Source organism: Rhopilema esculentum, chromosome 6 (genome assembly GCF_057945365.1).
Source record: "Rhopilema esculentum isolate cy_ngs chromosome 6, ASM5794536v1, whole genome shotgun sequence".
In the NCBI taxonomy this organism is placed as follows: domain Eukaryota; kingdom Metazoa; phylum Cnidaria; class Scyphozoa; order Rhizostomeae; family Rhizostomatidae; genus Rhopilema; species Rhopilema esculentum.
The window spans coordinates 11,777,824-11,803,436 of NC_142820.1; the positions used below are offsets into that span (position 1 = coordinate 11,777,824).

Consider the following 25,613-nt stretch of genomic DNA (forward strand, 5'->3'; position numbering starts at 1 on the left):
CAATGGCATAGGCTCAGGGAATGTTGCGTTGTCACCACCCCCTCCAACTAGTCAATGCTTTCAATTTGTTTGAAAGGTCATACAGCACATGGACAAAACATGGACAAGTTTTTGCAGATCTAAGTCAAAAACTGAAATGTTAAATTCCGGAGAATGGTGACAGAGCTTGCTAGGGGAGGGGTTCGGTCCAAAAAGGCTTGGCTGGACAACAACAAGAGAGGGCTCCATAGATTGAAACTCCCTAGAAAATTGCGAGTTAACAAGTCAAGTATAAATGAATCGTTTGTGGCAGAGCAATACCGACTGGTTCTTAGATAGCAAATCAATTCTGACTGCATTTACGTCATTCTTAAAGGCTTTGTTGTGATACTGTTTATTCTTGCATCGAGCTGTAGCCAGGGATTTTATCTAAAGAGATGCAACTTTGCTTAAGATATTGATGAAAGACGTCAGAACCCCTGACTGATTTACATGGTTAGGTCACTTCAATTGGTATTGGGCTATCGAATCCAAGAAAATTTTATGTTGCAAGGCTTTCCAGGAGAACTAGGGAGCCGCCTATTGTAGGAAACAATTCTTTTTCAAGGCCGTGAAAAGCATCTGATTCATGGATCAAGACAATTTTCTCCGACATTAAACTTACAGACATTGCTTCCATATGTGGAAGCAGCAGTTTCTAGTGTAAAGAGATAGTGTAACTATTCGATAGTGATATGATACAACAGTGTTGCTGGTCTCATCGGGGCCCGGACCCCGAATCTTTCGCCCCTTCAGTGATCTTGGATGTGATTCACTTTTCTCTTAAAGTGAGTTATAAGGAAGATGGCGGGGCGTCCGAATGTCATTATTTAAATCAAAGAAGCCTTTAAATTAGCCTTTATAAAATTAGGCTTTTACAAAACCTTTTCTTATTAGAGCCCCTCCACAGGGTTTCAAGTCATTATTTTAAAACTTTATTAGAGAGCATATCTACCAATGACAACGCAAATGGGATTTGGAAACATTTTTAGATGATTGCTTTTTGGTTGTGCTTCTGTTCTATAAGCTGGAAACAGCGATCAAGAGTGTCCTTGTTGACCCCCTTACCCCTTGATCTATACCGTTACCCCTTATCCGTGCTTAACAAGAAGCATGTGACAGGCTAGGGGAAACAACGCCTGCAATGCATCCCCTAAGCAGGAGACCGCCCCTGATCTCGCACGCTGTAAACAAACTTGAAATACTGAAATCCGTTGTTTGCAAGACATAGATCGAATTATGTCTCAATATAATGCCTGAATTCATGCGCGAATGCCATTAGGCATTTTCTGCTAATTCCTCTTAAGATTTTTTTAAAAGCTCCCTGTATATTTGTAAAAATTCTTGAACAGCGCCCCGTCGAGTAATGAACCATAATAGTTTTTATTCGCCATGAAACCCAGCTATTTCATAATGCATTGCATTTAGCCGCAATTTCAAAGCTATATCATAAAGTTTTAGTCAACCATATCCGCAATCAAAGGCATTTCTGTTGTGTTTTATTTCCTTCTCGAATTCAACTGCAATCGTGTACAGAGCCGCTGGAGGACCCGCAAGCCTGTTCCCTCATAGGCAATACTGCTGCTGTTAGAGTACATTTCGTTGGCAGCTTTTGCGTGTTCGAGCGACCAGAAGGGGTAAGGTCTTGTTACTTGATGGACCAATTCGGATTTAAAGCATGAGAAATCTATGAACGCAGAAATTCCACAGGAGAATGTGAGCGGGGAGGTGTGTAGAAGCTGGAATCCTTCAGTTTCCGATTACTTAATGTAAGTACAAGCTTTGATCTTTTGGCCGTTAGTGAAATGTCTCCAAGGCCTTTGTCTTAGTTCTAATTCCTATTTGAAACTTATATCAATCTCATGTTTTCTTTGATAACGAGAAAAAGATTAGCCCTTAAAGATTTCTTGTTTCACTGTTATTGGACATGCTTCACAAACTTGCTAAGGAAATTAGTCTTATTTTCGCGCTCGTAAACACAAATGCCGTTTGTGAAGTTTAGTGCTTCGGCTTGAATGAGATTTGAAGTTTCTGTGTAGATTCACTGTGCTCTTTACAAAAGCCGATAAATAAAGACGAAACGCCCCATTAATGCTTCTCATTCCGAGAGTGTTGTCGTTTCCGCCCGGCCCTAAAGTTTCCAAACTTCTTTTCCCATAATAAAGCAACTGTTTTTGCAAAGTTTTCTGTTGTCGCCAAACACCACATTAGGAAAGAATACCAAACCAAATGCGTTTGTACTTAATGGAGTGGGAATTCTATGCATAGGAAGGTTTTCGCTTGATTTACCTATCGGAAGTTATTGGGTCGAATTTTTCTGACGTCGACTTAGCCACTCCAAATGCAGCAGATCCTAAAATAAAACTTATTCTGAAATAGAGCAATTGCTATGCCTTGTTGGTACCGATGCTTTAAAGGTCTTTGCTGGGCAATTATTCTGAGGTGAACTGTCAACTAATATTTAATGCAACCACATTAAGCCTTCAACATAGGGATGGCTGAAAAGGAAACTAGGCTTTTGAAAATAATAGCACCAGACTCAGCCTTACTTTGGTAAGGCTATTCTCGATTTTTGCAAATCAGGTCATAAAAATATGTGCTAGGTTGCCAATCCCGAATTGAAATTTGAGCTGCGTGGTAAAGCAAAAGGGGGCTTGGATAAAACAGGAATTACACGATCATTTTTCTAACGGCTGTGCGATTATTCAGGCAGTTTTCCAGTGTACAAGCACCAGGGGAATGTCATGCTTAGGACAATATTTGCCAACTTCACTCCCAAATACAGTTATGTTAAATTGTCTTTATATTCATAGAGACTATAATTAGATAATGGAATTTCCATGCATGAAACCACAAGTGTAACTATCTGGCGTCGCTTTAGTAACTATAAACTTCCAACTTGTTGATCTCGGCTAAACAAACGTCCATTTTCTACATAAAGCCTTATCTATAAATGTAATCTTTAGCACGAAATTCCCGCATGATTGAGTATTGTGCCATCTTTTGAATATCCAATACTCACAAAAGCTATCTCGTGATAGTCTAATAAGTTCATTGAAAATGAAAAGTCCCCTTTTCTTCTTGCATTGCTAGTTTGGTAGCTAGATGTGTATGATGGGAGATGAGGATTGGGGTGTTGCACGATGACGTAGAATAGAAGGCGTGGCCATCTACAAACGACAGGCCATGCATAGTCTCTCACACATCAAATTAGTAGAGGGGGCATGAAAGTCTTAGTCCCTAAAAATCACGGGACCAATGGGGGCTGGAGTATTTTGCCCCTCGCACTAACTGTGTTAATTGCAGTACTAATGAACGAAGGGTACAGTGCCCCAAGGGTACAGTACTATGAACAGTGCAGAGAGACTTCGAAAAACCCTCTTTTGAGCGTTCGGTCTCTTAACGAAGCAGCAAGTTTGAAAATGTAGCAAATTTCAGTGCACATGACTCTCTCAAGAACAGGCTAGTCCTCGATGAATTTCAGGCCTTTAAGAATTGCTGAGTTGTATGAGAATGGAATGCTTCATCACAAAGGATCTCAGTCAACGAGGCTCAACTACACTTAAACTCTCATTGTGTCCCCTTATCCACCAACATCACTCAAATATCAATGGGCATTGAATTTCTCAGACACAAACCTATTCAATGGAAAATTGTCCAATTTCTTCGTGCCTGTTTACCATACAGTGGTGAAAATATAGTGTTACTTTCTCTATGCAGTATATTCCGTACTGGTTAGCAAAATGCAGCTAACTTGACTTCTCGTTTTCTACTTTTGCATATCCAGTTTTACACAACACAGCTGTATAATAGAAGAATGTGATCTTTAAGCTCTTTGGGGACACCCCGTTAGAGCTTTTCAATGTTTCTTCAATTATTTGCTCTTTGCTTTATTATTTATGCAAATGTAGGAACAGGATAAACGAGAAACGTCCTGGTTGAATACTGCTTTGAGTTTTATAAAATTGAACAATGAAGATCATCAAAATCGAATCATTTCAATAGTTAAGCATAACGTTGCTAGTAAAAATGAAGACTATTTAAGAACGTTTCCTTAAATTGGCTGCTGAATGAAATTACAATAAAATTTTCCGTCACAGAAACCATAAATTAAATTACCTGCACCAATGCAATGATTAAATATGTCATCGACCTGCTACTGTATCCAGATTTTTTTACCCAAATTGTTTGTCGAAAGGTAAACGAAATGAAGAAATAGCTTTAGCTCTAACAAAAACATCTAAAAATCAGAGTATACAGTCATCTTATCTCAGGGTGGATCCAAAGCAAATTTTGAGGGGGGGGGGAGGCAGTTGATTGGAGGGGCGCTGAAAAATTGTCAGAAATTGGTGACAAGCGTACGCTACAAAAATTTGAGACCCTAGCTAATGACAGAAGGCCTTTATTCACGTTTTAAAGGAAATTTTCACAATAATTGTGCCAAACTGCTTCCATAAAGGTGCTTGATTTAACTCGGCGAGGAAGGGGCGTACCCCTAGTTGCCCCCTATATATCCGCCACTGTCTTGTCTGACCATTCATAATGATTTAAATACTTGACCAAGAACTGCAAAAATATCCGCAAACTATTCAGTGACCACTTGGGTCACGCAGGTATTTTATGAATTACGTCATTGGTAAAGAAAGAGTTAGGCTAATTTTTACTAAATCCTGGCTCCATTTTTCTTAAACCTTTACTTAAAATTCAAAACCCTTTTGTCTATAACCAAGAAAACATTACAATAACATGTTGCTCAATATTCTTTTCACTTATTGAAACTCCAAAAATGTGTGTTTATTAAGTGTTTGGTCTTGTATAGAAACTATTTTGTCGCCATACTTTCTTCTCTTCAATATCAGGTTTTTTGTTAGAATAAATTACAGCCTCCAAGTTTGGAAACGTTTTACTGTCATTTCGAAGCTTCTTAATCATTCGAATCTGCTTCGCAAAAGATACGTACACCATGATGCAATTTTCTCTAACAAAGTCCAGGTTTCAATTTTTTCAATTTTCAATGAATTTTTCCTCTATTACACCTTCTCCATCTCAATTTTGGTTTTGGCACGCCCATGTCACTTTTCTTCCTTTAGAGAATAAATTCTTTATTTCTCGATGATTTGTTGAAAAGAAAGTGAAAATATCTGAGCAAGTCAGGCTTTCCCAATTTTCTGAAATTTTTATGGGCAGTTTTTTTGCAAATAAATGCAGAGCAGTATTCTGTGTGTCAAATTTTTTCAAAAGTCGTGTATAATTATTGCAAAATATGAGGTGGCAACTGCAAAATATAAGGACTGCAGAAATCCCCCCTAGAGTTGCAAATTTGTCAAAATTAAAAACCAGAAAAATAATAAAAAATAATTGGGCAAGGTATTGAAGAAACTCGTAAGCCTGGAATGGAACGCCAGTTTGTTGTCTTGAAATGTCTAAAAGAGGAAGTTAAAGTAACTTTTTGGCAAATGCTCTATTGATCTTTAAACAATTTTTGTCCCTTCCTATCATCCTCTGCCAAAATTCAAAATCCTGAAATATCTCAGTTCAGCGTTCACCAACGAGGTAGCCATGACAAATAAAGAGAAAAAAGGAAAAGAATCTGGTGACAAGGCTTCTAGGATTTGCAGGCACACGCCTTGGCTTGGGAACGACTACCAAAGATATGCTTTGCATTGTACTCATGCAATTATGCCAATTTTGTGGTAGTTACTCTGGAAACTAGGAGAGCATAACCCTTATATTTTTGCTTAAAAAAGAACTTGAGTACCTAATTTTTTTTGCTAAACAAGCTAAACATGTGTTGGCGTCCTTGAAATTTTTTGCAGGAATTGGAACAAACGGGAAGGGAGATAAAGGCCTCGTTTGCCATATCACCTGCGTTTACAATTTTCAAGAATAATTTTTCATTGAAATAACTTTAATCGAGAAAACAGTTGTAATCTTTGCAAGTATAAAAGTATATAAACATAATCAGCCAGAAAGACTCCTCGTCGTTTGAATTGCTATCCACAGCAAAGTAACTACACAATTGATTGGATCATAATACTTTTCTGAAAATTGCCTTTATATGATGCTAAGAAAATCCGGTTAAAGTATTTCTTAACTAGTGCACTTTTAATCTCCACCTTTCATACCCTAAACTTTTTTATAATGTTGCTTTCCTTCGATTTTCCCGAATCTACCCCGTCCCTGTATCCCTAAAATTTTAATTGATTCTTTCCTTGTTGCCCATCAGTTTTTCACTAAACGAAATATTTGGTTCGTCATGGCTTGTTTCTACAGTCAGCAACACCGTTATGTTTGCATTTCCATTGCTATAGATTTAGAAGAAAGCTAGCTGTATTAACAGACGACTAAATATTGATTCTACTTATTCTTCATTTAGCTTTCATGAATAGAAAATGTACCTAGAAAGCAAAAAATTGAAAGACAAACATCTCATATCCATGCAAAATCAACATATGCTACAATACAGCATCGCTGACTTATAGTCATTAAAGTTGTGTTTATCATGAGTTCCAAGGCGGCCTTTTGAATCTTATGCGAACAATATTTGATTCGAAATTCTTGTCATAATGGGAGGCATCTTCTGCTTTTAGCAAATTGAACATCCTTGACTGAAACATGCAGTCTACGATAAGCAGGGCAACTACACGCTTTTTCTGCCGAAGTTCTTATGTTCTGAGGCTCACGTGTACTCAATGTTGTACTTATCACAGCATTTTATAACATTTCATACTATAAATTGTTTCTAAGACTTCTAAAAACAGTTTTGCATGATATGTTTAGTACACGTTTGATTACCAGAAAAAATCTACTTTGTTTTGTTAACAAGAGGAAACTTTAAAAATAAATTGCTTTTACTTCTGAGGCTTTTATTTTTCCATCTGAGGCTGGACATGTTCTTAAGCTGTTTTATTTTTTTTAAACTCGAGCCTCAAGTGTTCTTATCAAGCGCGTTATATTAAAAGAGAGTGTACTGTTGATCGCGCATATGATTATGATGAATCAGATCCGTAGGCTCAATTCCTTTAACAACTAGCACAACAAATAACACTTATCATAGACACTTTGTTATTTGTGCTGTGTGGCTAAGGTATGATACGCACATGAAAAATAGTGAAAGTCTGATCATGGGTTTGTTAATAAAGCAAAAACAATTTGGAAAGAGAGGATCAGCAAAATACTTTATTCGGCAACAAAGTCATCATAGTAATAGTCACCTTTATCAAAATGATTATTTTTAGGTTTGATATTATAGTCAAGAAGTTAAGGTTTCGTTACTCTGTCATGTCTTATAGCAACATTACTTCTGCGGTTTTGTTATTGAATTTATCAACGCCAAAACACTTTTTATAAGAATGTGATAAATTTATTCCAGCCTTCATATTCTTGAGAAATTTTCATTTTGAACCTAACTACATATTCTAAAAGTATTTACATTTTTTTCAAATCTGATATGGTTTGCAGTGAATCTCTTGAGCGAATCGCCCGCTCTTGAATAAAAACCACATTTCTTGAAAAATGAGGTTTGTCAGTACTGCGATTCTCTGGAACATCGCAAAACAGGCAACTGCTGAAAAATGAGGCAAAAATAAGGCACAGCGTTATTATTACAATATTTTTTAAAATGGGATTATTCTGTATTTGATTATTCTTATAAAGAATATTCTAAAAAAGAGTGCATTCGTTTGGGTTCCCCTTGCCCTTATGTTTTCAATGTAGCTAATTTTTGAGCTACATCTTAAAATGCATTTTTCTTTTTCAAGGTTGCAAATGACTGACTCCGATTTGAGCGAGTTCGAGCCTTATGACTGCTATGACGACCTCGAAGCAGACCTAGAAAGGTACACTCAGTCACAAACTCAAGACCCAAAAATCCCAGGATGGAAGGGAAATAATGATCCCAGTTTAAAGAGAGAAGAGTTACAGAAGATGGTGGCATTTGACCAACGGGATCCGAGGGGTAAAATCGCTATCCAAATACTGCCGAAGACTGCCTTGGAAAACACTAGTTCAAAAGAGAAAAATGAATTACGTAAATTATCTCGCCGTGCTCCAAGTATCGAAGAAAGGATGGCAAAATTCGCAGTTAATTTACCCCGAGAATTGAAAACCACATCTAAATCCCCTTCCAAAAAGTCGCCGCCGCCAGCTCATGGGTTGCCCCCTTGTAACGAAGATGATAAGCCCATACTGGAATTGAATAGGAAACAAAGATTCAGGCTGGTATCTGATACCCTCAAACCGAATCATAGCAAAGAGGAAATCTCAACTAATGCGGCTAGAAAATCAAATTTTATTTCAGATAATTTTGGATTAAGCGTAGTTGAGCATAGTCGATCAGGTGTACACAAAAACCACGAGTCAAGCCTGAATGACCACATAAAGGAGGACAGGAGCGATTCGAGTCCAGAGAATGCGAAATCAACACACCACAGGCTGAAAATGCAACCGGTGGATGGAGCGGAGTTTCCATTTCGTCGAAAAACGAGCCAAGGAAGAAAAGGCTTATGTCCTGCTGATGAATATCAACAGCAACTCAGCAGGTTTGGAACGAAGGAGAGACTAGAGGGAGGAAAACAAACGCAAGATTGGATAGAACAGGACGGTGATCATTCTGGTCACCAAAAGATCACTGACCAGATTACCGATAGGTCTAAAAATTTGTCTTATTATGGTTATAATAAAAAAGCTGACATCAGATTATCCAGCTCAGCGAAAGTTGCTGCTGTTATCAAGGAAGGCATCCGTGAGCAGGGAACTCGCAGCTTAACACAACAGTTGACTGGAGCGAGCACACAACTATCAAGGGAGCATATCAGAACTGCCAAGGGAGGAATTTATTTTCCACCACAACTTCAGCGATCGAAATCTTTCGAAGTCGATCCAGGTAAACGAAGCATCTTGAAATCGGGTTTCGTACAGAAGGATATTGATAAAATTACAGCGGATGCTGCTGGGAAAAGCCCAATAAAAGACTTGTCGAGTCAGACGGAGCGGGCGAGCATCGGAATTTACTCAGGGCAACACAAAGTGCGATCACAGGCCAGTGATGATGGCCGCAACCTTAAGGGCACATCTAACACAGGATTTTCGTCACGGAAAAGTGAAAAGGTTTTCGGAGATGTTGTTAAAAGCGAAAACAGTAAATTATCTGAGCTGCTGAGATCAGATCGTAGTACGCATAGTTTACAGAGGCCTGGCAATCCGGGGGTAGTTTATAGTCCTACGAAAATTCATGGCAATACTTTTCAAAACATTGACAATAGTTCGATAAAATCGCAAGCATTTGTGGCCCGTGCAAGGAAAAACAGCTCGGGATTTGTGGAGCCACGAAAAATCATATCAGCTGGTGGAACTGATCGCGGTAAATTAGTTGAAAAAAATAACAATACTGTCTGGAACACTGATTCAGGTTCGGGAAGTAGCGAAGAAGAAAGGACTATTGAAACCGACAGTAGTACAACTTCCAGTGTAATCGACGAACGTAGGAGAAGGAGACTCGTGAAAAGGACAAGAAGACGCGGTTTGAACAGCAGAAAATCACAGCTAAGTCAATTTATAGGCCGCGAGGTTTCAGCCATCGAGAGTCAAACCTCAGATGATGGGACAAGTAGGCCGTCTGTTAGCGATACTTTGAATGATGCTCTCTCGCCGGATGAAAGCATCGGGAAAATAAACAGTCGCGAGAGTTACAAACGTGCCAAGCAGATATTTGAGAAACACAGGTCAAATCAAGACCCACAACGAGCCACCCCTAAAGGTGCTTTTACGAATAGAACTGTTGAGCAGCAGGTTCAAGCACAGGAAAATGCTACGAAGTACTCTGATTTAAATGGACAGAGCCCTCCGTTTTCGCACACTGAAGATCATACCGCTATGTCAACAATACACAGCAATCGTGGCCCTTTTACTAATTCTAGCAACGAAGCAAGAAATGGCCATGAACCATTTAAAAACCACAGAAAACATAGTGGTGGAACATTCAGTGCAGTGGCAAAGGTGTCAAAAATTACAATTCCTTCGCTCCAGCTTAGAAACCTGAACACCCCTAACCGGCCCAGGTATACAAGTGACACCGAATCATATGCTGGCCATGCAAAAATTTTGTCAGATCCATTTAGTCTTGGTCGAAGGAGTTTTAGAGATAATAACCTTGGTTTCTCAGATGGTGAACACGAGCTTACTGCCAGATTGGAAAGGAATGAGGAATTTTATGAAGAGCAATCATTCGATGACAGTTCTTTTGATAGACGTTGTTACACTCTGCCAAGGAATATGGGTAGGAAAACTATGAAAGCAAGTCCATTCAAATTAAATCTTCCCGGAAGAAGTTTACAAGAACCACTGGATGTGCAGTGTAATAGTCAAAGTAGCATTGAGGATGTCAGTGTACGATCATTTCCATTAACACAGAAAGACTTCTCCCCCAACAGAATCCAAAGCAGATCTGCGGGTTATATAGGTATTGACCCACTTTTTTCATCAGAACATGTCCTTGCAAATGCTGCAAATCAGCAAACAACTACCAGCCCTACTGGGATGAAAAATCACTTTAATATTGCCAGTACTCACTCCAAACCAATTGAAAGTGAGATTTTTGCAAAAGAAGAATCCATAGTTAACTCAAATGCTGAAAGAATATTTTATCCAGAGACTAAAAGTGAAACACGTACTGTCAATTCATCTATTGCTAACTCAATACCTAGTCCATTTTATGCTGAACTACTTGCCCCTCCTGATAATTTCAAGGATTCTCCAGATGAGAGGGTACTTGAAGACCTATCTGTAGAAAAACCTGTTGAGAAAATGAATAGTCCAACTCACAGTAAGGAAGAGAGAACAACTAACTCTGTACTCAGTTCTAGTCCTGTCAATGAAAGTAGTAAATCAACTGAGAGGACCAGAGGCAGGCCACCTGTTATTGAAAGTGCAGTGACTGATAAATCACACGAAAGGGCTGGTAGCCCAAGAAGGAGACCATCATATGTGAAAGCCCAATTTTCAGATTCAATGTTCTGGTCAGAAACAAAAAGTGACTCAGAGAATCACGAGAAAAGAGAGACTGTTCCAGCCTCTACAGAGAGTGTTCCTGAAATGTTTAAAGCAGTTGAGCCACAACCTGTAGAATTAGCAAGTACAGCAAAGGATTCAGTTGATCAAAAGAAAAAAAGGGCCAGGCCAAGAATTCCACCAACTCTAGGCCCCCTGAAGCCTTCATTTGACGACCTTATAGCAATCCCGATTCCAGACCAAGACTTTCCCTCACCAGGTTAGTCACTTATGTTTTTTTGTGATTTACAATTGTAAAGATGACTTTCCTTTTCCTAATTCAGCACTTGGTGCCAATAGAAAAGTCATTGAATTTGACATGTTTTTATTTGAGCGTTCAGTTTCATATTTTCACATGAAATCCATTGTTTGCTTTGTACAAACAGTTAATTCTCAGTGCATGACCCTCTCAGGTTTGATTTTGAATTTCTTAACCAATTAAAGGCTGTTATGATTTGCAAATGAAGGTGTATATTTTCATTTGGCATCAGCTTGATCTTCCCATTCATATACTTTCATATACAATCTTTTCATAACATTTCATGTTTCTGTAAGCATGATTTCAGTAGCTTTTAATGCATATCTGCTATGTTTATTAACCAAGTTTCAAAAAAAATAATTGTTCAAAACATTCTTGCATGCTTGGTTTTTAAGATTATGCAAGTGGTATTATTGGCCCAGGTGGCTTTCCTGGAAGAATGCTTAGAAAATATTGCACCCAGGGATATCAGAGTAGGGGCAGAGGGGGCAAGTGTCCCTCTTGCCCTTTGAAAGGAGGGAAGGGGATTAAAGTGTATTTGGCATTGACCTTCATGATAGTACTGGAAATTCATGAAGTGCCTTTAAATTTGTTAGGTGACAATACCACAAAGAACACTTAAACACCTGTTTTGAGATATAATTTGGTTTATTTAAAACAGGGATGTCCAGGTTATGTTTTGGGCTTGTAGTTTATGTAAAAAATACTTGTTTTGGGGTATTCCACTTGTGTAAATACATTTTTGGTTGATGAAATGCTGGAATATTTTCTGGATCCAAAATACTAGCAAGTATCAAGCAAAAAGAAAAAATTGATGTACCGTCTTTAGTGTAGAACAGCAAGATTCTCTATGTCTCCCAGATTCTTGATGCCTCAGTATGTAAGTGAAAGGAAATTTTTTTTGGTTTATATTGTTTTTATGGAAAATGTTTTTTGGGTGTAAATGCTTATCTAAACCTGGATACCTCTATCCTATATATACCCCTCCCTGAGAATAAACCCTTTCTATGGGTCAGTATTGAGTCCATTTTTAACATGCCAGTAGCAGGGGTGTCTATTTTGTTTTTAGAAAAGGTATTTATTTGAATAAGATGTTAGTTAACACCAGCACCAGTAATCCCTATAAATGAACTAATTATCTTCAAGAAACAAAGCTACTAGAGGCTAAACTACTAATTTGCTAGTTTTTAACTCATGCAGTGTAATTTGTAGACCAACCCAGCAAAAGATCACGATTCCTTTTCTTCTTTGTAATCATTATCAAGGGACCTTACATGCGTTGTCCGAAGACAAAGACTAGATGCTAATGCACACCGTTGACACTGAAATAAAATTAAAATTTCCCAAAATTTATAGTTCAAGTCGAAACCTAATGTAAAGCCACCAAAATCACAATAATTAAAGTTTTTTTTTAATTTATAAAACCATAGTGCTTTAGGAATTTATAGGTTCTATTTAGTATAAATTTTGGAATCCTTTTTTACGCCATGAAAACATCTACTGTAAGTCACCGAGCTAAGACCAAACAACAAGTCATATCAGCGAGCCACAAATTACCGTACAAACAAAGTTATTTTTCTTTCCTTGAGCCGCTTTGTCTTGAATAATGGATTTTTACGAATATTTTTTATACGGTTTGATGTTCTCAAAAATCCGATAAGCAAGGCAAAGAACGAAATGAAAGAATGAAATAACCGTTATTGTTATATAAGCAGGCTTTTGATGTAGTTGGTTATATATTTAGTGTTTTGTTTAAAGTTGGTTTTTGTTGAAATGAAGATTTCACGCCTTTATGATCTTGTTTGTAGTCTACAAGTTATTATTTTCCCATTTATTGGATTTTCTTTGTCGCAGTATGCCAGAAATGTTTTAGCATGTATTTTGCAAAGACTTGTTGTGATTGAAGCTGATATCCGTAACTATCAAAGATTTTCAGATGTTGTAAACAAGGGCATCGCAAGAAACTTTATTTGCATTCCCCCCCTCCCTGGATGATGCCCTTGGTCAGTTACTGCAGCCAGAACCTTATGATAGTATTAAAAACTTGAACTGGCTACTGGCACAACTTAAATAATCATCCAGGGGGTATATAAGTATTCATCCTGTTAAATATTTTGTGACCCATCTTGGATAGTCTGCAGTGCCGTCGGAACCGCGCGGGGGGGGGGGGGAGGGGGTCTGGAGCCCCAATAATTGTCAAACTGTAGTATGTTTCCTTTATAACAGTGTACTGAATGAGAAAGAATACAATGGGCAGCCCCCCAATATGAATTTCGTTCCGACAGCACTGGTCTGTCAGTCTGGTTTATCATATATTGGTTAAAAGGTATTCAAACACTGTATATGTAGTGCCAAAAATATGAGGAGCAAGTTAACATTAGAGGTTAAACAAGGGAAAGAAATAGAAGACAATATGGTGCATGTGCTATCCCAGCTGCGTATTTTTATCGCAACTGAGATCATCAGAGGTTTGACTTGTGCTACTGCTGTTTCCTTTTACACAAAATTTATAGTTATCGTTATTCACGAGATGCAATCAATTATTGAATTAGAAATACATTATTGTTAAGTTGAGCAATTAGATGTTTCACTTATTCTAGGCGTGGATTGTTATAGAAATAAGAAACATTGATGTAAACGAGATGCATCAGACTTCTATGTTTGCACATATTTATCAAGGCTAAAGCTGAATGTTACGTATGATTCAAGCGTACACTCTTTTTTATAAGAACCAGTAAATTTAAGTTCAGGCTAACTCTTTTTAATTTTTTCGAAAACCTGAGGCTGGATAGAGTGTAAACAGTGTGATTGCTAGCTTTTTTGCTCTATGGAAGTGCTTCAGGCCTCATTTGCCAACAACGTGAGTGGGACAACTTTCATTTGCCGACAAATTTGAATATTCGCCGAAGAAACACCCACACATGGCTAAAAATCCTTGTTTTTGAGATAAAACGTTGTTCAGAATTTCATCTTACAGTAGCTCAGCCTCAGCTTGTTCTTAATTTATTTTTAATTTTTGCCCAATTTTGAGGCTCGTGTTCTTATAAAATTGTTCTTATAAAAAAGAGTGTGATTGTCTTTAAGGATACTTTCCCAGGTCAAAGCATCATACTTATTCAGGCAGATAACTTTATTAAGTAGTGAATAACTGTTCATTACCTCAAATGGGCTGGGCATGAACAGCGTTTTAATCAATTGTTGATGTACATGGTTCCAACTATTTCATGACTTATAGCTGGATAGGCGTTTCTTGCACTTTGATAATTATTACAACATGTCATCAATGTCATCAAACGTTTTGTGAAACAGCAGCAGCATAAAAAGTTAAGTGGAAATTTATTCACACTGAAAATCCGAAAATAAGATTAGTCGCGTGTCACTTGGATTTGCAAGGGTGTTAAGTTGACTCTCGGCTGTCTCATTGTCAGCTGATTATGGTGATCATAGTATTTGATCATGATTATTATGATGATCAACATCAGAACCATCATCATGATTATGATTATCACCTTTATCATCGATAATTCCCATACTCTATTTCTAGGTCATTCTCCTGTTTTTTGCACTTTTATTTATGTAGCTTTAGTACCTACAAACCAAATTTGTTGTTTTTAGAAAAAGAGGAAATTGATAAACTGAACTGCGACGATAATCACAATTTGAGAGAAACAAGCCTTATAGATGACAAGCTAATTGCCTCTGTTGTGGACAAAAAGCAGGAGAAATCAGACATTGCAAAGCGCAGGCCAAGAACTACCCTTGCAGCCACTCCTATGCTAGAGGAGATTCCAGAAGAAAAAGGACACGGTTCTGGCAGTGACACAAACATTGCTATTGTTTCAGATGAGACAAGGATCACAAGCAAACGAACCAGAAAACAGGTATTATTTCTTTCCTTTTTTGGTAAAGCATGGTATTTGTTATTGGTAGGTTTTAGGATATCGAGAAGCGATGCGACTGGTGTCCTGGTCCTTCTTCTCGACCTGGCTTGTTTCCTATGCTTGGAATTTCCCTCGGAATTACCAAACTTTCGAAGGAACTAAATTGCCTTATTTTACAATTTAATACCCAGGTAAACTGTTTGAAGTAGCTGCGAAGTGTGAATCAGTAGAATTTGATAAAACTGTTTCACAAGTATGGAGGGCAGGGCCGCCGAGAGGTTTTGGAGGCTCTAACTCAGAGTCTGAGGTAAAACAGGAAGACGAGGCCACCAATGAAAATTTGTGCGACCACGCCCATTAGATCAGCTTACATACATTTATATTCTTGCAATTATTTTACTATTTTTAGACATAATTTCGTTACTTTTAATTATTTCCATTTTAAAATGGAATTCATTACTTTATGAGGCCCCCTAGACCTCGAGGCCCTGGGACAATTTACCCCCGTGCCCCCCTTATTAGCTGCTCTGATTGAGAGTTAAATGGTATAGTATGCCCAGTTATCATCAACGAAAAAAATGAAAATTGAACCACAGTGGTCTCCGCAATTAGAATGTGGCACTTCATTTTCTTTTTTTTAATTTGTTTTATTCACAGTCGTTGACCGCGTGACTCCCACTTTTACTGGGCTCTGGATTGGCCCCCTTCCCCGATACGAAACAATTTCCCCAACAATTTTTTCATTGCCTTGCTACAATTTTTTTCGATTCATGCTGTTTTTATCTAGAAAAAGTTTACCGAAAGGCCACGAAATGGTTAAAAAGACAGCATTAAGGGACCTACTCTGTTTTCGCTCACTTGTTGTATGTTATGTGTCACTGTGTATTAAATTTGTGTGTACAGTTTTCGTTGAAATGCCAAACACATTTTGCAAAGGTGTTCTCTGTTATCGTACTGTTAATACAATTGACAAAGAAGGAATTCAAAGGTTTCCATTACTATGGTCATTACATTGTACTGTATTTTCTGTTTAACTGTTTTCTTTGCATGTGATCTAGCAGTTTGTAATTGGCCTTTTCTTTCCCCTTTGTGCGCCATATTTGCTATGCATTGAATGTATGTCAAAAAGCACCGTTGAAAGTATGCAGCTCAACAATAAATGACAAGATCTCAATTACTTCTTATCTAAACATTGTTTTTAATATTGTATGAATATTTTACAATTAAAAATGTTCAGCAAGGCCAATTTAAAGTTTGAAAGAAGCTACAAAACTTATCCATGCCCGTAAGAAACATTTCTTCTAAGATTAACCTTGTTTATCCATTGTCAGCGCTTTTAGGCCTATAAAGGCAAAGTCTGCGGGGCCTAATGAAAGACCATAAACCTTTCGTTATTTCGCCCCGTTTAACAATGGCATACGTAGGTAAGTGTCACCTTACAGGCCCTTTTTGACGTCATGTAAAACGATAGGTTCTCCTATAGATTAAACTTCGTGGTCTATTTGTCAAAGGGAAGCAAACGTATGTTTGTAAACATTTGACCTGCAAGATTCGTGGTCCTTAGAATATATTTCCTAAAATATTCCTAGTACAGATGGTCAATAAAAATGCTATACTGGGAAACCTGTTTTCAGGTATTCTAAATGACAGGCCACTTTTGGATAGTTCAAAACCAAAACAAATCATGTTGTGCTGAAACAGCCACAGAAAACATAGCCTACAAACTTTCAGGGTTTTCCGTGGGTTTCTCTGGTGTCAGCACTGTTTTGCTTACGCCAAAATGTGTACAAATTTCATGGTTAGTATCGTCTTTCTGTAGTTCATGTCTTTTGAAACGAATGTCTATCAAACCTTTGGTATAATTTAGCAATGATAGATAGTAGCAATGCAAAGTGTTGTGGATAGTTCTTGTACATCAACTATATTTATATTATCGCATTTCTGAGTCAAATTTCAGTTTCCTTTAAAACTTTCAGGCTTTAGACCTTTGCTTGACACAGTTACGGATAGGTCTTTTGGAATCAGTAATAGTTGAAAGTGTTTACTTGTTCCAATCAGTTAGACTACCAGTTGAATAACCTTTTTATCTTGCTGCGTAATTGTTCGTATCTATATCTTGTATGCGGGGTCATGACATTTATGTTTTTCCTATTTGTAGGCTATTGGAGAGTTGAAAGAATCAGTTGAAGGAAACGAGAGTCCGAAGACGGAGAGATCAGAAAAAGCCGAAACCGGTTACTTTAGCAGCTCCTCAACCCTCAATAGGCTTGGCAGTTTGGACGAAGTGAGTGAAAGCCCGACATTCAATGTCGTTAATTTCGCTGAAACAGAAACCTTCAATGAGAACCGTGTTCTAGAGTTAATAGGAGATGCCAATGGCACCGGTCCTATTCGGTCTCATAGTGAGCCGGTACCAGGTACTTTGTCACCCGAACCTACCACGCCGTCTGCTATTGATCAAGGAATTGAGCCTAAATGGTCGAGTAGCAGTGTGCCAAACCTTGCTAGTGCCACTCTGACCCCCCTGCAAGAGTCAAAGAGGGCCGTGAGTACTAATGAAGTCCAAGCTGAGCCAAAGGAAGAAGCAAAGGTCCGAAAGGGCAGTACGGACTCGGACGTTCGAAGTCCGGTTGATTCTCCATTTGAACCGTCCGTATTCCCGGATCAAAGATCTGATTCCCAGAAGTCCTTCTCTTCAACTTCATCTGTGCCACAAAGTCCTGTCACTTTATCTGTACCAAAGGCGGAACAAAAACATGTAAGTCTATTTTTTTCTAGGTTTGTTTTTTCATCGATACATACCGCACTTTATTTCATCAAACATCAACAAATAATAATCAAACAATGTGAGGTATGATAATGATTATTCTGATCTTATCATGGCACAAAAAGGTCAACATTTATTTAGCAATTACATTTACCTTGGATTTGCACAAATTATCCCCTGTGTCTGAAGAAAGTCCACTCTTTTTGATTGGCATGTCGTTAGTTTAATATCATTTCCAGTATTTTATTTTTCGATTCTTTTGCAAAACTAAATCATTTAGGTCCACGTCCCACGTAAATCCCCATAAAACTATTTTAGGCAAATCCAACATTTAATTACTCAATCCATGCCCCCCAGATTGTCGTCGTTTGTACGAGATTAAAACAATATTTTTTCTTCCTATATTAACAAGAAATATCGTAGAGCGATAACTTTTGAGTTGCGTTATTGGGGTACTCTTCTAAACATCCATCTTTTCCCATACATGTTGTGTGATTTTCATGACCATATAACAAATACTGAAGTGTTGTATGTTAGAAAACTGGAAACTTTGATGTTGATTTTGGGAAAACAGTGATGGATATATAGGAAAATATTTGATTAGCTTTGAAAGTTACCCGCTTCATAGTGTGGGTGAACTTTGGTCATTCGTGTACCTCCCAAAAGATGTGGGGCAAATTAGGGTTCATATCAAACAACAGAAACGTATTGTGTTTATTACTTGTAGCGGAGCGTGAAATTTATTTTGTTATGCTATACCAACATCCACTCCTCCGCGTTTACCTCTGGCTATTCCGAAGCTCTTTACAGTCCCAACTCACTCGTTTGCAGCCGTGTTATGGGCCAGTTTGTATTGCCCAGTATGTTTAAGCCATTTTGTTTCCATGAAAACGGTAAAGTTTGACTTTTTGTTGGGAATATCCGTTAAATTTGATTATTCATAAGTCGCTGATACTCGCACGGTTTACTGAGAGTTTGGTATGCGCTCATTTCAGCCCCTAAGAGAATTCAGCCTCGAAACAAAAGATATTTTAATCTCCGTGGTCTTCTGTAACGATAACTCAACTTATGATTTTGTCAACAATAAATTGTAGGTTTTTGTTATATCCCTACTGAAAATACCCGTTGATTATTTTTTGTTTTTTGTCTTGGGATATATTTCTGCTCACGTTAACTTAAAATCATGATTACATAGCTTGATGGCTAGATCTTCATTTCTCACCAAATCATTCTTATAGCGCCGATTTTCATATTTGTTTATACATTATTTGATTCAAAAAACAGACACAAGACGTTCACTTTGCTCTTTCCCAAAACTTGGTACAGAATGACCTGGATTTTGGGGTTTTTAAATTGTTAGATTTGTGCTTTGTTGAAGCATAGTTTAAGACCAATTGAAAAAAGACCTTTTCATATTACCACCTCAGGCCCTTAGAAACCTCTCTCTAGATGGAACCGAGACGGAACTACTTGCTGTTACGAAACAGTGCTAAATCTAGTTAGGTTCTTAATTACACCATGACTTCTCTCGCTCAAGTTACTTTTTGAAACACTAAAGGCCAAAAAATAGAACCCTTTTTATGCATTGCTAGCTGAACAAGCAATTGTACAAAAAACACTCTCTCCAATTGATATCCCTATTTTAGTTTCCTATAATTTGCTAATAGCACAATTTATTGATCTGTCGCTTTTTTACCATATCGAAGATTTGCCTGAGGCCTACACCTCTTGAAGAGTTGATTAATAATTCATTTTGGTGTTAGCTTTGGAAATTCTGACGACAAAACACTTCAGTTTAGAAATTCAGTTTGGAACAGTTTTCAGTACTGGGTAGGTCATCGTGCAGGTTTTACATGGTTGAAATCTAAATATATTTTAAGTTAAATCTGAAAAATTATGATTAACGAAATGTGAAGACACGCGGAAGCAGAAAGGGCTTTTAATATCATTTGACAAGAATCCCCAGTGTCTGGATGCAAACAGTTTCCCCTTTTTCGATTATTCCTTGGTTTTTGTTCTAAAAACTGGAGATAATTCGGAGTAAATTAAATTTTATAGATTAAACTTAAACTTTCAAGATGAAACAAGAGTTCCTTCTGTCTCTATACCCTATAAGTTTTATGTCTGCTTTTCATCACTAATGACAATGTTTGTGCAAAAGACGCCAACTTATTTCCCAGAGCAGTGGTCTTTAACTTCTCTTCACATCAAACTCCGCAAAGATTAAATGTCCAGACAGCTCGTGTTGCTAATTTGTATTATCTTTCCTGTCATCTTGATAGTCGTCTTAGTTTTTATGTCTTTTTGACAACGAGCTGTCTTCTTGTTTTCTTGGTTTATCTTCAGGCATATCTTGTACACTAAGCCACCACGAACATTGTTGTTCTTTATGCAATATACTTGGGAAGCTTTTCTCTCTGGATAGAACGAGCAAATGGCAAAACCGCAGTGAATCGGGTTGTATTGCATTGCGACTTCCAAAAACTCATCGTCATGCATAAGCTCATTTTCCAGCACTGTTGGCTTAGGTCTAAGCCAATATCTTATGTCACAAATAACTTGATCATACCAATTCATGGCCACCCATTAAAGAAATAACTTTTACGGGGGTTAAGGTAATTGAAAAAATCGTCACTTATTTTGTTATTGTCAAATTAACTCTACAATTATAAAGACTATAACATAGTAAAAACAGTGTTACAACAACAACAGTATAGCAACAACATCATGACTACAGCAAGACAACAGCAGCAACAGAAATGGCAAAATGTATGACTCAAACATATTTTTTTTCTCAAACAATTCTTACCACCACTTAAGAAAATGTTACTATCAATTTTTAACAATTCAAGCATAAAGACAAAGAAGCTGTACGGATTAAACTGAGTGTAAGAGCAACTTCTCAGTCAATGTACATTGCTGGCCCTTCCCATTTGTGTTTGGCTGCTATTACCAGCTTGCATCGCTATTATTTTTTGTATATTTGGAGCTGTTTAATTGTTAAACTGTTATTTTAGTATATTTAAGAGCTGTTCAATTTGGTTACTCTTTATTTGTAGTCATATTCCTATCAAAACCCAAGCCTTAAATTTTCTCGAAACTTCCATTTTTCTTTGTATTCCTGGCGGCTCTGTACTCTTTGTACTTTATCCTTGCACTTGATCTGTTGTTATGTACTTTTTTTACTTCTGAGTTATATACATTTTTTATCGCTTATATGGTATTTTTGTTATACACGCTTTTTTATAAGAAATTTACCTCAAGGCATAGTTTCTTTTTCGTAGACCTCAAATCACCAAATTGTAGTACCGAAAGTTCCTTAATTTGTACTGATTAAATAAGCCTTTACACTTAATAGAGAGAGGGGCGAGACAGCATATGCGGAAACTACTCAATGAAGCACTTGACACATCAATAGCAAACAATCTATGGGAGTATTGGCTGTAAATGAATAGAACCAGCTTTTTAGTTCTTGATGCTTGCAGTTAAAAAAAATTTTCAAATCGAAAAGTTAGGGATTTCGTTTTAGTAGTAGAAGTTCTTTAAATATTTCGGCCTTCTACATGTAGGTTCTTTATAAAGCGTTTATCATCTGTTATTTTTATGTGTGAGACCCTCTGTTGTTACAAACGGGTTATTTCTCAAGAATCGCATTTCCTTTACTCGAGACACAAGATCCAGGCTTGGGCGTTATTTGCAAATTGGAGCAGCCTGGATTCTGCCGTAATTCGTCAAGAATGATTCAACTTGTTTTGCAATAAGCCCATGAACCTTGATCTTCGAATTCAATTAAAATTTCCAGGAATAACCGCCGTCCGTTTTTAATTTCCTTTCAACCAGGTTGGTCACTGGAGCTCCGTTGTACTCTTTGTAATCCATCGTCCATGTTAGCCATGTTTTCACAATGTTTTGATCTATGTTATCTGCACAAGCAATTATCTGTCGCCTTATAGAAAGAAACTTTTACTACATTCCCAAAAAATTTTATCTTTCTAATCTGACCAGCCTTCAAAGTCAATGTCACATCACTTGACCTTTCCCTTGTTTAAAAGACAGGAAGGACTTGTTTGTGGCCTAGGCTTTTGCTCGCCGCACACTCCTTCAGGACTGTTTACGTGTTTGTCTGATTTTGAACGGTGCGAAGGATGTGAATGGAGTAGGTGAGAAATTAGTTCCTATTGTCATTAAATTTGATAGAAGAATGAAGAGCGACTCTGTGACGTCATATGAAGAATTCTTTCTGTAAACTTGAATGGTTTGCGCATATTATGGGTCACGAATGAACTGACTTGACTTGAAGAAACGTTGGGAGAAATTGCTGTAGATTAATCTAAAATTAACCTTCGACGATGTACGAAGTACTGAGGAGGCCAAGTGTTACGGATATTATGAAAGATTTTACAAAATTTGGACTCAAGCGCCTTAGCTGGGATGGAAATCGAACAAGTCTTTATGGAGCTGCTGATATACTAAAGGATGGCTCAGAACCCGCTCCAGCTAAAAAACCGCTCGAGAAAAGTGTACGTTTCATGAAGATAGAGTAATATTTAAAAAGCTTGATTCCAGAAATGATAGGTAGTGTTGGGTGTTTGAAGATGAGCATATCTTTAATCGATGTTTATATCTTCAGTTGGGAAAATTCGAACAGGAGGACCAAAGCAAAGTCCATCTGCCTATGTCTTGGAGTTCACTGACACCTGCAGTTTCAGTACTTACCCTAGCCTTGGTGATCTTTCTCTTGTAGACACATAAAAATATTTTGATCAAGGCAATTCGTTTTTATCGGAATATGAATTTTTGTTTTAGGACATGCGAAGGCATGTACTTCAAAATTTGCTGGATACAGAGAACTCATATGTTCAAAATCTAAATTTCCTGGTATCGGTAAGTTTCAAGTTATTTTCTTCAGTCATTTTGAGCAGTGCAATTGTTTTGTATTCGCAAACAGGTTTGATACGAAAATTCTTACTGCTTTAGCACATAACATAGAGGAATATTTTTTTAATTTGAGTTTGCCTCTTCGCAAATATTTTTGGAGCAATCAATGGTTTATTTTCAGTACCGCATTCATCTCTAAGAAGCTTGAAAATCACACAGCTTTTATAGACAATATTTTAGAAGCTCCTTAGAGAAATATCTAAACGAGAAAATTTTCGTTCTTTGTCATAACTTTTTTTATAGCTTATTAACATTGGGATTATTAAATGCAATAATGGATTCTAGAACGCACTATTAAAATTTTTTCGATTTTGTGTTGTTTTTTAACATGTAGTTTTTCAAACTGGACAACACCGGCACAATTCTCTGAGAAGTTTAAATGCATTAGCATATCCGAGAAGACAGAAATGTGGCTCTCTTTGCGGCCCAGTAGCCACAAAAACGAGTTTCTTGTAAATAATTCTTATAAAATTGAATATGGACATGTAACAAAGCATTTGAGCATTTCGACCCAGTAACAGCTACCTCCTTTCCGTACCTATGTGCTCTGAAGATTACTGTTGTCCGTTTTAGCGATGAAACTGTTGTCGAACGGGTTTTAAGACGTTTTATACGCGTTCAGTAAAATACCCTGTTACTAAACGAGACTGGGTGGGGGTATGCCAGCCTTTAAAAACATGATGTGCTCAAAAATCCGGAAACAACTGATTTTGAATTTGGGGTCAAAGCAATTGGTGTAAATATTGTCAGTTTTGAATGGAGCATTAGTCATTAATGAACAATGACGCCTCTTGCAGTTTGCAACGCCCCAGCTGCATGAAACGCCCCCAGCTGCATGCAACGCCCCCTGCTACTTGCAACGCCCCACCTACTTGCCACCCCCCCTTATATACCCACTGTCTTCTTCAGGCGTTGATGCTGGGGCTTCATAATTTTCTAGAACCATTTTCTTCCATAACCTCTTCATTCCTTGTGTTTTCCATTTTAGTGATATTCAACTTCTTTTTCAACCTTACAAAACAAATTAAAACATTTTCAATGCAATAAACGAAACAGGCTTATTCATACCTCGCAGTTGTATGAACTTACCACAAAACTAAGCGTACTTCCCTACAGAGTAAGCAAAAGCCTCCGATGTGTACACAAGGGATAAAAAGAAAATACCTTTCTGTCAATGATTTTGCAATAGAAAGTCGAATTCAACGGCTTTCTAATAGTCGAGAGGATTGACCATGTTATTTTCATAAGCATTCTTTTCTGTATCGAGACTTGCCACATTCCTTTTAATGGGAGGTAATGCTTTTCTTAGATTTATGGATTACTATATACACAATGAGGTTTCCATTATAGCGAACGAACGATTTATGCATGAACTAAACTCATAGTCTACGCATGCGCTTGGATGTATCATTGTTTAAACAAGTCAATAGCAGCCAGGGAAAAAGTTCTTCCGCATGGCTGTATCACAATAGATCCCCAAATTACCTTTTAACTACATAATTTATTCTTTTCAGCAATCTAAGTCTTTGAAATTAACCTTTTAGAAATAAACTATTTGAATAATAGAACACTTGAATGCAATAGACCAATTAAACTTGCGGCCTCGTTTTGGAAGTAGCTCCAATTAAACTAGCGGCCTCGTTTTGGAAGTAACTCCTAACGGTAATTCTGTAATTAGATAAAGATTTACTGACATTCTTATAGCGCAGATAAAATTTTCGAAGTATTGTAGGTTCAATGACGATGTAAGGATTGAAATCGTACAAGGGATTCGATCGCAAAAATCATATCGGGTGAAACTTTTCACATTGGGTCCCTTATCATGGTCAAAACCCTTATGACATTTTTTTATTTAAATTTATTTGGGAATTATGATAACTTTATTGCAAGGCATGATCATCAGCAGATTTTAAGCTGATCCTATCCTTTCATTTATTCCCTTACAAATACAATTTTTACGACAACATCAACAACAACAACAACAACCGTGTAGCTTAGATCTAGCTACTGATACCCCAGACTAGATTTGTCTCAAGCTTTTCTTTGAAGTAATTGGACATTTTTATTACATTAATACCATACTTCTTGCCATGGTCGTCTATTGAGCCACCAACAAGGCTCCTTTAGTGACACCTAAAGTATCAAAGTATCAAGTATTCTCCAAGGCTCAGCTTCATTTCTGATTATCTAGTTTCAAATATTGATCCAACAGCTAAGCCTCTGTTCGTCCCTGTTCAAATTTCTTTCTTTATGGAATAAACTGTATTAGTTAAAATTTATTTTCAGGTTTACTACCGACCTTTGAAGAAGGTTGAAGGTGGGCCTATAATCGAAGCTGGCCAAGTTGACGAGATCTTTTTTCAAATTCCCGAAATCCTGTTAAATCACGAGTTCTTTTTGGAACAATTGACGAGTAGGGCTAATAACTGGAGTGACAGACAAATAGTCGGTGATATTTTTGTTTCTTCGGTGAGTGCGGGTTTTTCTCATTTCTTTTTTTACTAGCATTCATATGTTTGGCAGTCGTTGGTAAACTATAATGAATTTGCTATAATGGATTGTATAAAAGAATAAGAGGGTTGCAAAAATGGGGGGGGGGGGGTGCTATTTTTGCAAAAAGCTGTTATTTCTTATCTGACCTGAACTTTTATATTCTAAACCGGAATTCTGTTAATAACTTATTTGTTTACATTTCAGCAAGACT

The 25,613-nt window shown here is 37.4% G+C and overlaps 1 protein-coding gene across 1 annotated transcript in view; it reads left to right on the top strand.

Moving 5' to 3' along the window:
* Positions 1-1,442: 1,442 nt before the first annotated feature.
* The window catches only part of LOC135686749 (uncharacterized), a 42,451-nt gene continuing 18,280 nt past the window's right edge, over positions 1,443-25,613 (top strand). The window contains exons 1-6 of the mRNA XM_065203055.2: positions 1,443-1,787; positions 7,779-11,284; positions 14,939-15,204; positions 17,363-17,962; positions 22,778-22,855; positions 25,196-25,378. Coding sequence (XP_065059127.2) covers positions 1,708-1,787; positions 7,779-11,284; positions 14,939-15,204; positions 17,363-17,962; positions 22,778-22,855; positions 25,196-25,378 — 4,713 coding nt within the window. The 5' untranslated portion in view covers positions 1,443-1,707. The remainder of the gene's footprint in view (positions 1,788-7,778; positions 11,285-14,938; positions 15,205-17,362; positions 17,963-22,777; positions 22,856-25,195; positions 25,379-25,613) is intronic.